This window comes from Carassius carassius, chromosome 24 (assembly GCF_963082965.1).
Source record: "Carassius carassius chromosome 24, fCarCar2.1, whole genome shotgun sequence".
Taxonomy (NCBI): Eukaryota; Metazoa; Chordata; class Actinopteri; order Cypriniformes; family Cyprinidae; genus Carassius; species Carassius carassius.
Window position 1 is genome coordinate 22,236,299 of NC_081778.1, and position 13,202 is coordinate 22,249,500.

Genomic DNA, 13,202 nt, shown 5'->3' on the forward strand with positions numbered 1-13,202 from the left:
AGTATTTTCCCCTGCTGTCTTTCGACCCTATCAGAACAGACTTGTGGCACATTTTTGGGTTGCAGTCCACCAGTTAAGAACCACTGCCTATATCATAAAATCAGAAGAAATGAGTCTGCTTGGCATTCTTTTCGAATACTTTGCATTTAGGGAGACTGCAAAAGGCTCTCGTGTAACACTGAGGGTGTGGAAAGCTCTAAAATGTCCCCTCATTTGAGGATCCTATAGGAATTCCCTCAAAATGAATCTGAAAACAATAAAAAGATTTGAAATGCATTCTTATTTTTGATCATGTCCAGATCTAATTCACTCCACAAAGTACAGCAGGAAGGAGGGGGAAAAAGGCAAAAAAGAGGCATAATTTGATAGATAAAATGGGTGATAAAGACTACTAATCATAAGTTGACCCAGCACAGGAAGCTGAGAATGATAACAATCTCATAAAATACGCCAAGCTCGTCAATTAACTGAAGGTTATGCTTCTTTATACTGGAATATACTTCAAGGAGTCTAAAAAATCTGACAGAACAGCTTTCAAATTCCACCATACAATAGATTTCTGTTATGACAGGATGTATATTCAACTCTCCAGACAGATGTTTCAACTTTCCAGAGTTATTCGGTTTCATTTGCCTGGAGGCGAGATATTCAATGATTTGTAGAACAATTCAAAAAGCAGAGGGACAATGCCATGAGCTGTAAGAAAAGCTGTCAGTTGGATGGATGTGTTTGTTTAAGGAGTTAAGCTGTTGAAGGAGAAAGAACTTATTAAAAAAAATTCAGTTGCATTCCGCAGTCTCTTACCTAGGTCTCCTGAAGGTAAGGCCGTACTGCTGGCACGCTAGGCCGACCGTAGGTGTGTACACAATGGGCATGAATCTCTCGATGTCTGAGGTCAAGACTCTGTAAAACAGCTTCTCGTTTCGGTCCTGAAGGCCCATCAGAAAGACGTATCTGCAACAAAGCAGAATATAAATAGGACCGTCTGGGATTATATTGCTTAATATTTAAGCGATGATTACCCAAACTACCTTCCAAAACATTTAAAGCTGATGTCACAGACTTATGTAAATTTATTGTTAAAGTTTAACCCAAAATGGGGCTTTTGGATACAGTATGTGACAAGAAGTCAGAGGGAATATCAAACGCATTGGTTTAAATCAGTCATATCTCTTTAATTCTTAATCTGTGTTTGTGGTAAAAAGGGCAAGATTTCATCAACAACAGTCAGTAAGTGTGACATCTCATACACATTTTGGAGTTGTTTCCAATTAAGCTAGTGTGACACCAGCTTAAAGTCATGCCCACATCCACAAGAGAGTGAGAAGGTATCAAAGGAAACTGAAAATATGAGGACTGAAGAGAAAATGGGTGAGACAGAAAAAAAAAAGAGTAAAACCCTGAATGTTAAAGAAATCACCCTCGCATACCCCTTCTCGGACATCATAATAGTCATGTTCCTTTTAACTATACAGGATTTAATTTAGCATTATCAATAATATTATTGTAGTGGCTACTGTGGCAATGTTGGAGAAAAACAGACTGAACAGTTTCCACCTAAGCTTGTTTGTCTTTAATTTGGTTTTATATGGTGTACTTATTGTAGTAACATATTTAATATACTTATACACAGTATTAAATTTAATATATATTCATTCATTAAAACAATGGTGACAGCAGTTGTTTGGGTTTACAGTGTGGGCAGAGGAACATTTTAGGACAGAAATTACATGAAACTGACAACAGAAGTAGTACAGAGTTGACCAGACTATCACATTAAAAAGTCTTGACTGTTGCTTGAAACAAAGCTCAAGAATAATGGGGGATTCTCCCTGCTTATGTCAAAATGCTAGGAAAAATCCATACTGTACAAAAATGTCCCCAGAGAACTTAGACACAAATTCCTTGCTAGAGAAATATGTTCAAGTTCTACATCTGATCCAAATGAACAAGATTAAAAAATTAACCATGTCACATTCCCCATCAATCCAAGCAAGCTTTCCATGAAGGCAAGTGCATAATATCTCCCTTGTTTGGCTCAGGAAAAGTGTGCCCACCATCCCAGGGCAGGAGAAAACAGATGTTTACCAGGGCTGTAAAAGGTGGGATGAGAAGAAATCGAACTCTATATTAGTGTTAGCTCTGTCGTGACAGACATGTTTAACTTAGAATGCAACATTCTGATAGTGTTTGTCAGGGTGAAATGTGTGGGTGAAAGCCGTGTCTCAAGAATTACGATTGCTTTACTCTCCTGAGATGCAGTTAGGCAATAATGCTAGAATCTAGCTGGACTGGCCGCCTTCTATTTTGGCAAAGCCAACTGCTGTTTTAAAGCTGTATGTATTCCCAATAAACTCTTGGAAGTAATGGCTTTCACAGAGTATATACTATTCCAACATGTTAACAAGCGTGATAATTCTGGACCTTAAGGAACGTTTTCCTTGCATACGCTTGATAAATCAAACAAATGATCAGAATGAGAAGCTGTGTATTATTTGATGAATTGTATCTGTTGTGAAATGTCTGTTCCTTTCTATTGTCTGTTGACCACTGCTTATGGCAGAGACTGGTTACAAAGGCCTATCTGTACTTTGTTATCAAACTGTCAAAAATACAGGCAGCAGAACTTCAAAATAACTGGGAAAGAAGATAGCCTGGGAAAGAATCCCTCATTGCTCCAGCAGTCAGTTATATGCGTGCCGAAGTCAGATTGACTGAAAATGACCCATCCAGAAATAAATCACATCCACTGTCTGAAAGGACAAATCAAAGACTGTTACACGACTGGTAGCCTTGAGATATGAAAGGAACACATTTTCAGAAAGGTCAGGCCTGCAAAACATGTAAACAGATCCCCTGCTGTTTTGGGAGTGACTTAACAACAGGGGCTAATGAATTCTGGGAAAATCCTAACTAACAAGATAGTTCAAGATCTGTTGATTTTTATTTAGATGATACTTTGATGATGCCTTTTATGTTCCATCAACCAGTAGGAGTATTCAACTCTTGATGTCCCTTTCCTTTGCAGTTTTCAGAAAAACAGAGAAAGCAAAAAAAAAAAAAAAAAAAAAACTAGAAAAGGAAAATCCTCCTTGAAGTAACAAAGGATCAACTTTTATCATCCTAATGGCAGCAACAATAATAACAATAATATCTAACACTCTTTCTGTGATCTGATAGGTGTGAAATCTAGTTACAGAGGACAACAGATCGATTTGAGACAACAAAATTATAAGTGGAGCAGGACTGTCTGAGAGCAACAGGATGGAAGCCAGTATCCCTTTTCCTCACCTGTCCAAGTCATCCTTTTTCAGCTCGTAGTTTCTGAGGACCCGCAATACCTGCACATCCTGGCTGAGAAAGCAGGGAGGCAACAGGCCGTGAATTCCCAGCTGCAAGCGCTCTTCCAGGGAGAAGGCCATCCCCTGCAGAGAGGACACATTACAGTCAACTATTATAAATATTACTGAATATATCAGGACACCAGTGTGCACAAAGTGCACTTAAACCACTTAAATGTGTGTGTGTGTGTGTGTGTGTGTGTGTGTGTGTGTATAACTGTTTAAAGAAACTAAGTTTCTTGAGCACCAATCAGCATTTTAGAATGATTTCTTAAGGATCATATGACAATTGAAGAGTGGAAAAATGCCAGCTAAAATCTCATAAGAATAAAATACATTTTATATTAAATAAATTATAATAGAAATAATTATGCTGGTTGAGCATTAGGGGTGTATCTATCTATCTATCTATCTATCTATCTATCTATCTATCTATCTATCTATCTATCTATCTATATAGATAGATAGATAGATAGATAGATAGATAGATAGATAGATAGATAGATAGATACACCCCTAATGCTCAACCATATATATATATAATTGAAACTAAATAGGGCCAATTTCCTGTTGATTTTTCCTGTTCACATTTACATTAACTTGCATTCTGTTAAAGTATGTAAAATCTCTACAAGGGCTATTAAAGTAATAAGAAGCATATAAACTTTGCATTAATTTCAATAATGAATCTTTGTTCAACTAAGCCTCTGCAGCTGTATTATTAATATATTGTTTGGAAAAGCTTAAATAAATCCCCACATTTCCCTCCCATTCATCTCAGATGACTAAAATGCCTTATGTAGCTGCCCATATAGCTCTATACCTAATTTACTGTTTGTTATGGTGAGAAAGTCTGTAATCCAAACAAAGCCAAGGAGAGATCACAGAGGTCTTGGTTTGAATCACACCAGAGTGTGGCGCACAGCCAAAGGCCAAGACTGCTACTTTGCTGCTGTGAGCCTTGACATTTACCCTGACCCTGAACTCTAAAAAACAAATGCTACAGCCAGGGGGCCCTGAATTTATACTACCAGACTCCACATGTGCACTGTTGAGCTCCACAGGGATGGATGCCTATTTAGGAATATCTGTGTGGACTGAAAGCTGTGGCATTTGTAGCAAGCCATATTTTCCTCAATGACAGACTTGCATCATCATTGCCACGCCTCTGGCAGCTCCTTCAGAGAAACCACGAAGGAAGGTCCACAACCCTGAAAGGCTATGCAAGATTTGCTTTTTAAACAAGTACAGTCGGGGCCAAAAATATCAGCACCCTTGGTAAATATGATCAAAGAAGGCTGTAAAAATGCATCTGCAATGTTAATCCTTTTGATCTATTATTTAAAAATTTTCACAAAAATGTATCCTTTCATTGGATAATAAGAATTTAAATTGGGGGGAAATATCATTATGAAATAAATGTTTTTCTCTAATAGACAATGGCCACAATGAATGGCCCCCTTTTATTCAATACTTTTTGAAATCTCCATTTGCCACTGTAACAGGTCTAAATTTTCTCCTATAATGCCTCATGAGGTTACAGACGCCTCACAAGAGATCAGAGACCATTCCTTCATCCAGAATCACTCCAGACCCTTTAAATTCCCAGGTCCATGTTGGTTCTTCTCCTCCTTAGTTCACTCCTCTCATTTTCTTTAGGGTTCAGGTCAGAGGACTGGAATGGCCATAGCAGAAGCTTGGTTTTGAGCTCAGTGACCCATTTCTTTGTTGTTTTTGAGGATTGTGTTTGGGTTATTGTACAGTTGGAAGATCCATACATGGCCCATTATAAGATTTTTAACAGAGTCAGTGACTTACTGATTTTTTATCTATTGGTATTTGATAGAATCCATGATGACGTGTCTAAACAAGATGTCCAGGACCTCCAGCAGAAATATAGGCCCACGACATCAAAAATACAGCTGTATATTTCATTGTACACATGGGGTACTTTTTATCTCTGTGCTCACAAAACCCATCTTGAGTGTTTGCTGCTAAAAAGTTCATTTTTAGTTTCATCTGAGCATAGAAGCCAGTCCCATTTGAAGTTCCAGTCATGTCTGATAACTGAATATGCTTTAGTTTGTTTTTGGATGACCTACCAAACAACATGTGGTGATGTAGGCTCTGTTTAACAATATTTTTTTAAGGTTTTCTGAACCCGAGACTCAACTATTTTCTGCAATTCTCCAGCTGTGATCCTTGGAGAGTCTTTAGCCACTCAAACTCTCCTTCTCACCGTTCATTCGGACGATATAGACACACGTCCTCTTCCAGGCAGATTCGTAACATTTTATGTTGATTGGAAATGTTTAATTATTGCCCTGATGGTGGAAATGGGAATTTTCACTGCTCTAGCTCTTTTCTTAAAGCCACTTCACCAGTTTGTGAAGCTCAATTATCTTTTGCTGCACATCAGAAATATATTCTGTGGTTTTTCTCATTGTGATGGATGATTAAGGGAATTTGGGCTTTGTTTTCCCTCCTCTTTATATTTCTGTGAAACAGGTAGCCATGGCTGGATAATTTCATGTTAATAATCACGCTGGAGTGCTCAAAAATGGGAATATGAATGGGAATATACTTCAGAGATATTTTACTCATAAGAATTTCTAGGGAAGCCAATAATTGTGTCCAACGAGTATTTGAGAAAAACGTCTCAGGTTACGAATGTAACCATGGTTCCCTGAGAGGGAACGAGACACTGCGTCCTCTGAGGGGACACTATGGGGGAACACCTCGTCGTGACCCGTGTCTGAAGCATACTTTGAAAAACGCCAACGTGTTGGCCGGCGACAGCCTCTGACGTCACTACCAGCGCGACTATAAATACACGCCCGTAGGACCCGTCACTATCTTCTTCGTGAAGCTTGCGTCCGAAGCATGGCAGGGAGCTAGAGGACGCAGTGTCTCGTTCCCTCTCAGGGAACCATGGTTACATTCGTAACCTGAGACGTTCCCTTTCAAGGGAACTTCGAACTGCGTCCTCTGAGGGGACACTATGGGGAACAGTATACCCACGCCGCCATGCTGAGGGGAGTGCAGACCAGAATCATGGCAAACACTAAGTACCAACTCTACCGCTTTTCTCTTCACCGGGAGTCGCCCCTGGGACGGTCTGACGGCTGCCTTATGACATTATCCCTTACGGCCAAAGGCCTAAGCTACATACCCAACTATCCTGTAGGGCCCTGGCCCGGGGTAGAGCTAAAGGCTTGGAATCACAGAGATTCCTTTAAAGGGATACGGCTAAGAGCCTGGCACTTTCCTCTACCAAGTCTTTGCCTGTCACACAGGGGCTACTGCTAGCTTTCGCAAAAATCTGCCGAAAGGGCTGTCCCCACAGCACTCTAGTAGCGGCGCCCTGTTCTAGATAGGTATCCGAGGATACCTAGGTGGAGTGGTGCCCAAGATGAACGGGGCTTAAACCAACTCAAGAAAGGGCACGAAGCAGCAGCGCGAAGCCCTTACCATCTAGGGATTTTAGAAAGAACGCAGAGGCTAGCGTGCGAACTTACCACAATGTGGATTTTAGAAAGTGCGCAAAGACTCCCGTGCACACTTACCATAACATGGATTTAAAATACTGTTCTAAGGAGGGGTTCTCGTGGGACTCTGTCAGAGCAGCTCGTAGAAGAATGGCCCGGGAGCAGAGCAATTGGAGGCCTCAGCCCCTGCCTCAGCAGGATGCCTGCTCTCACAGAGTGTCTCAAACAGTATGTGGTACTGGAGCGCTCTGAAGAACCGGGAATCAGTCTCCCAAGAGAGGAAGACTCCGAGCTCCGAGCAGCATGCTCATAGGTGACCCTTTCAGAAAAGGGGAGCACTGCTGAACTACCCGAGAATTGCCCACACAGCCCCCCCAAGTTGAGGGGGCTTGGGGTGTACAATAAGTACACACCGGTTGGATGAAGCCCAAGGAACACCGGGGCGAATCATCCCGAGAAAGGGAACGAAGTGGAGCGCGTAACCCTTACCATACAGGATTTTAGAAAGTGCGCAGAGTCTTGCGTGCACACTTACCACTTTACGTGGATTTCAGAAAGTGCGCAGAGTCTTGCGTGCACACTTACCACTTTACGTGGATTTCAGACAGTGCGCAAAGCGTTAACGTGCACACTGACCACCATGTGGATTTGAGAAAGTACACAGGCAAGCGTGTGTACTGAAAGGTTACCTGACAACCACAGTATGTGGGAGCTCACATTAAGAGAGGCCTGTGAAGCCTGCTACCTGATAACCACAAAATGTGGGAGTTCACCTACAGAGAGGCCTAGAGAGGCCTACTATCTGTTACCAGCTAACCACCTCAGTGGAAACTGAAAGCAATATGGAACTCGACTCCAGGGAGGCCTGGTGAGGCCTACTACCTGACAACCACAAATCGCGGGAGCTCGCTTTTTAGGAAACGCACAGTATGTGGGAGCTAAATCTCCAGGGAGGCCTGGTGAGGCCTACTACCTGGCAACCACAGTATGTGGGAGCTCACCATCAGGGAGGCCTGATGAAGCCTACCACCTGACAACCACAATATGTGGGTAGTCCACCCAGCCCCTCATGATAAGGGAAGCGATGCTTGAGGTGTATAACAAATACACACTGGTTGGATGAAGCCCAAGGAACACCGGGGTGAATCATCCCAAGAAAGGGAACGAAGCGGAGCGCGTAACCCTTACCATACAGGATTTCAGAAAGTGCGCAGAGTCTTGCGTGCACACTTACCACTTTACGTGGGTTTCAGACAGTGCACAAAGCGTTAACGTGCACACTGACCACCATGTGGATTTGAAAAATGTACACAGGCAAGCGTGTGTACTGAAAGGTTACCTGACAACCACAGTATGTGGGAGCTCACATTCAGAGAGGCCTGTGAAGCCTGCTACCTGATAACCACAATATGTGGGAGTTCACCTACAGAGAGGCCTAGAGAGGCCTACTATCTGTTACCAGATAACCACCTCAGTGGAAACTGAAAGCAATATGGAACTCAACTCCAGGGAGGCCTGGTGAGGCCTACTACCTGACAACCACAAATCGCGGGAGCTCGTTTTTTAGGAAACGCACAGTATGTGGGAGCTAAATCTCCAGGGAGGCCTGGTGAGGCCTACTACCTGGCAACCACAGTATGTGGGAGCTCGTCTTCAGAGAGACCTGACGAAGCCTACTATCTGAAAACCACAATGTGCTATTTAGTGGAACGCACAATATGTGGGAGCTAAATCTCCAGGGAGGCCTGGTGAGGCCTACTACCTGGCAACCACAGTATGTGGGAGCTCGTCTTCAGAGATACCTGATGAAGCCTTCTATCTGAAAACCACAATGTGCTATTCCGTAGAGAGGGGCTCCGAGACCACCCAGCCCCTCATGTTGAGGGAAGCGATGCTTGAGGTGCATAACAAATACACACTGGTTGGATGAAGCCCAAGGAACACCAGGGGCGAATCATCCCAAGAAAGGGAACGAAGCGGAGCACGTAACCCTTACCATACAGGATTTTAGAAAGTGCGCAGAGTCTTGCGTGCACACTTACCACTTTATGTGGATTTCAGAAAGTGCGCAGAGTCTTGCGTGCACACTTACCACTTTACGTGGATTTCAGACAGTGCGCAAAGCGTTAACGTGCACACTGACCACTATGTGGCTTTGAGAAAGTACACAGGCAAGCGTGTGTACAGAGAGGTTCCCAAGCATCGCAGAGGCGCTGGATCGCACGGGAGCGGTGAGCTCCAACCCTCTTTTCTAGGCGAGGGGAGCATCACCTGAGGCAGTAAATACAGAGCTTCTTGCCGTAACCACCACCTCCCCGGATGCGCCAGGCGGCCCCTCAGGGTGACCTGGCCGGACATCTATGGAATTCCCTGCAGTGCTGTGCCAATTCTTTGGCCACCTAGCTACTGTAAAGGAAACTCACAGAGATTCTTAGTAGACATATAACCACCAGCAACATAACGTCCATAAACAGGTAGAGCAAGGGTTACCTACTCACCCACCCTCCTGTACTGGAGTCCCGCTGCGGGGCGCCCCCTTCTGGTCCAGACCGTCAGTAAGGCGGTTGCTATGAACATAGAACCAACCAAAAGATCATAGGTCCAGAAAGGAGACTGTTATGTGAGAGACCGTCCACCTAACCTCGATCAGGTGGAAAGCTGGTGGCTACAGGGGAATTAGGCAGGGGAGGACAAAAAACAGAGGTTAAAAACATCCGGAGCTACTAGGTCATCCTACCGCTCTGACCCGGGCGAGGACGCTGCCTCGTCCGAATCACGTCCCTCAGACCCTGCTTACCGCTCCGTGACCCGCGGTTCCTCTTGCCCCTGCCCTTAGGCGGGGGAGGAGCGCGAGCCGCAACACTAGCCTTCTGCGCCCCTCTACGACCCTCAGATCGAAATGGGCCAGGCCCCCTGAGTTGCTCGGGCTCGGACCTGGACCTTCGTGGAATGAAGGATTTAAAGGCCGCTGAGCGCCCTTGCCTCCCTGAACTTCCCGACCACCATCTCGACGGAGGTACCAAAAAGCTCAGAAGGCGAGACCGGAGCATCGAGAAGAAACCCCCTTTCTTCCTTCCCGATGTCAGCCAGGTTCACCCACAGATGTCTCTCCGTCACCACCATGGCCGCCATAGACCTGCCCATGGCGGAGGCGGCCTGCTTGGTAGCTTGGAGAGAGAGGTCTGTGGTGCGGCGCAGCTCGGCTACCTGGTCAGGTGAAAGGCCCTCACCTGTATCCAGGTCCTTCAGCAGGTCAGCCTGGTAGGCCTGGAGCACCGCCATCGTGTGCAGTGAAGCCACAGCCTGACCGGCTGCCGCGTATGACCTGCCATTTAAGCGGGATGTATCTTGGAGGGGCTTAGATGGCAAAGCGGGAGATTTAAGAGAGGATGTTTGCCCCACAGAGAGATAGCAAGCCAGCGTCTCTTCTACAGGGGGCATCCTCTCATAGCCGTTCTCATACAAGCCCTCGATATTAGCATAGCTCGTATGCTGAAACCGGTGGATGCGAGAGGAAAACGGCCTCTTCCATTCCTTTTCGACTTCTGCATGTAAGTCAGGCAAGAATGGAAGGCTCACCTGGGCTGGAGGGCTATGGTCAGACAAGTACCGCTCAGCGAGGCGACCTCGTGGCGCCACCTTGCTGGCACGCTTCCATGGCAAATCTAATTTTGCCGTGGCGCGATCCATAACCTCTAACAGCTCCTCATACGCGGGACAGGAGGATTGAGAAGGCTCAGCCTCAGCTTCTTCACCACTCTCAGACATCTCCTGCTCTTCCTGGGTAGAACCCAGCAGAGCACTAACTTCAGTGTCAAAATGGGTTAATGATACCACATCTGCCTCCCGAAGTTCGCTCTCGTTCGCCGCCAGAGAGTGTGAAAAGGAAGGTCCCTCTCTACGCTCCTCAGCGAGATCCATTTGTGATCCCCACGAGCTCATTCTCCTCCGTGCCTCGGCAACGGCGGGACCTGAGCCGCGGGATCCAGATGGCTGTCCCTCTTTCCTCGAAAAGAGAGACAAACGAGAGTGGAGCTTTCTCAGAGAGAAACGCTCGCAGTGCACGCAGACCGCCCCCTCAAGGACATCGCGCGCGTGCTCTTCGCCCAAACAAGAGACGCAAAGAGTGTGCGTGTCATCGGGTGTCAGATAACGCTGACACGGATGCACACACTGTCTAAACGCCTTGCTAGTGGAAGCCATGATGAAAACAGTAATAGATCGCTCTTACCGTTTTGGTCGTTTCTCAGATGCACGCTTCAAACAAAACAGTCAACTGAAGACGAAGAAGATAGTGACGGGTCCTACGGGCGTGTATTTATAGTCGCGCTGGTAGTGACGTCAGAGGCTGTCGCCGGCCAACACGTTGGCGTTTTTCAAAGTATGCTTCAGACACGGGTCACAACGAGGTGTTCCCCCATAGTGTCCCCTCAGAGGACGCAGTTCGAAGTTCCCTTGAAAGGGAACCTTTATTTCATAATGGTATTCCCCCCCATTTTAAATTCTTATTATCCAACGAAAGGATACATTTTTGTGAATTTTTTTAATAAAAGATCAAAAGGATTAACAATGCAGATTAATTTTCATAGCCTTCTTTGATCATATTTACCAAGGGGGCTGATATTTTTGGCCACGACTGTATATGCAAGTTTGGCTTTTCAGCCCTTTTTCATCTGGTTATGTCAACTGGTGTGTTCGTAAAAAATATTTTGTCCTTGTAAACACATGAAGGCTAGTCTGCACATGTGCAATAAGTGAAAGTGAAGTGAAAAAGTGAAAGTAGTGACATTTGCCAAGTATGGTAACCCATACTCGGAATTGGTGCTCTGCATTTAACCCATCCAAGTGCACACACACAGCAGTGAGAAGTGAACACACCTTGAACACACACCCGGAGCAGTGGGCTGCTACTTCGAGAGATAAAAACTGAATGCCATATTTCTGTAATATCTGCAAGCTGATTTATCTCAGAGGTTGATCAGTTTATGTGGAAAATGAGAACAAAACAATGCAAATTTTGCAAATGAGATCAAAACCAGAAAGGCAAGCAAAATGTATAAATAGTTTTATATTAATATTTCTATTATAAATAATTATATGTATGTGCATAAAAATATTAAAACAAAATCAACATATTAATGTGAATATTGATATATTATATATATTGACATTAAAACTTAAAAAAGTCCCCAGACAATGTTTTTGTGATAGCTAGAGTACAAATACAACCAACAGCCCTCAATAAACAGCATGCAACAGCACTTTTTGGCTTCTAGAAAGATCTAGTGACAAAAACACAGAATCATTACTCAGTAGCTATCGGATGTTATTTGTAGGTTCTGTCATGTCTGTCATCTTCTGAAACTAACTGTTCAGTCCACAACTGTTGGTCTGTATTTAAGAGCCATGCCAGGTCTGAATTGTAACCTTTGTGATTAAAAACGGATATTCTATTTTTGCTTAAAAAGCTGGTGGTTTATGCAAGACTATCCGTATGATTACATCAGATTTCCTTTCTGTTGTTTTGCAGGGTGGTTAAAACACTAACGATACCGCCTGGAGAGTGTCACGGTTGGTAAACCGTGATCTCTGGGTTTTGCACTTTGTGGGTGAAGTCTGTGTGTTACACGTCAGCACTGATTAGTTTGTGGGCGTCTCCGTTAATTGTCATCAGCAACAGCTGTCACTCATTACTCATCCCTATATATTGGCTTGTCTAGCGTCCTGTGTTTGTGAGAGCGTTGTTTCATGTTTATGACCTATGCTTTGCTTTCTTGTGTGTTTCTGCGTTGGATGTCCATCTCTCCCCGGAGCCCCGTCCACTCTACGCAACCCACCACCAAGCAACACCACTTACCTTCGGCTCGCTTCCCCGCAGTTCCTGTGTCACCCTCTCCTGCTGCCTACTCACCTCCGCCTTCCGGATTCGTCACTCATCACCACCATCTTGGACTGTGCATTCCTCCCAGCGTTGTTTGTGTTTCAAGTACTGTCTGTATCATTGTCTTCATTAAATATCATTAATCTCGCACTTGCTTCCTGCCACTCCTTCACCCAATTCATTCACCACAGCAAGTCAGTCCTACACGCCATTACGTCTCTCCGGAAAGGAGCCGCTCGAGTCGAGAGAACATGGTTGGTCCCGTCGACAATCACGAACCCATGCAGGTGGGTAGAGCTCGGCTTTCCCGGAGGTAGAGAGAGCAGCGGAGGTCCCAAGGACTATGCTTATATTGCGGTGGCTCGGAGCATTCCATCCATTCCTGCCCAGTAAGAAGAGCCAGCCCGGTAGTAAGTTTGAGGCTACTATTGGGTGGGATCTCCGCCGGGAAGTCCTCAACCACATCATCGACTCTCCTTCCGGTGAAACTGC

At 44.8% G+C, this 13,202-nt stretch overlaps 1 protein-coding gene across 1 annotated transcript in view; it reads right to left on the reverse strand.

Moving 5' to 3' along the window:
- me1 (malic enzyme 1, NADP(+)-dependent, cytosolic) overlaps positions 1–13,202 on the reverse strand; it is a 90,372-nt gene that overhangs the window by 40,063 nt on the left and 37,107 nt on the right. The window contains exons 2-3 of the mRNA XM_059508094.1: positions 3,292–3,425; positions 805–954 (exon numbers count right to left, since the gene is read on the reverse strand). Coding sequence (XP_059364077.1) covers positions 805–954; positions 3,292–3,425 — 284 coding nt within the window. The remainder of the gene's footprint in view (positions 1–804; positions 955–3,291; positions 3,426–13,202) is intronic.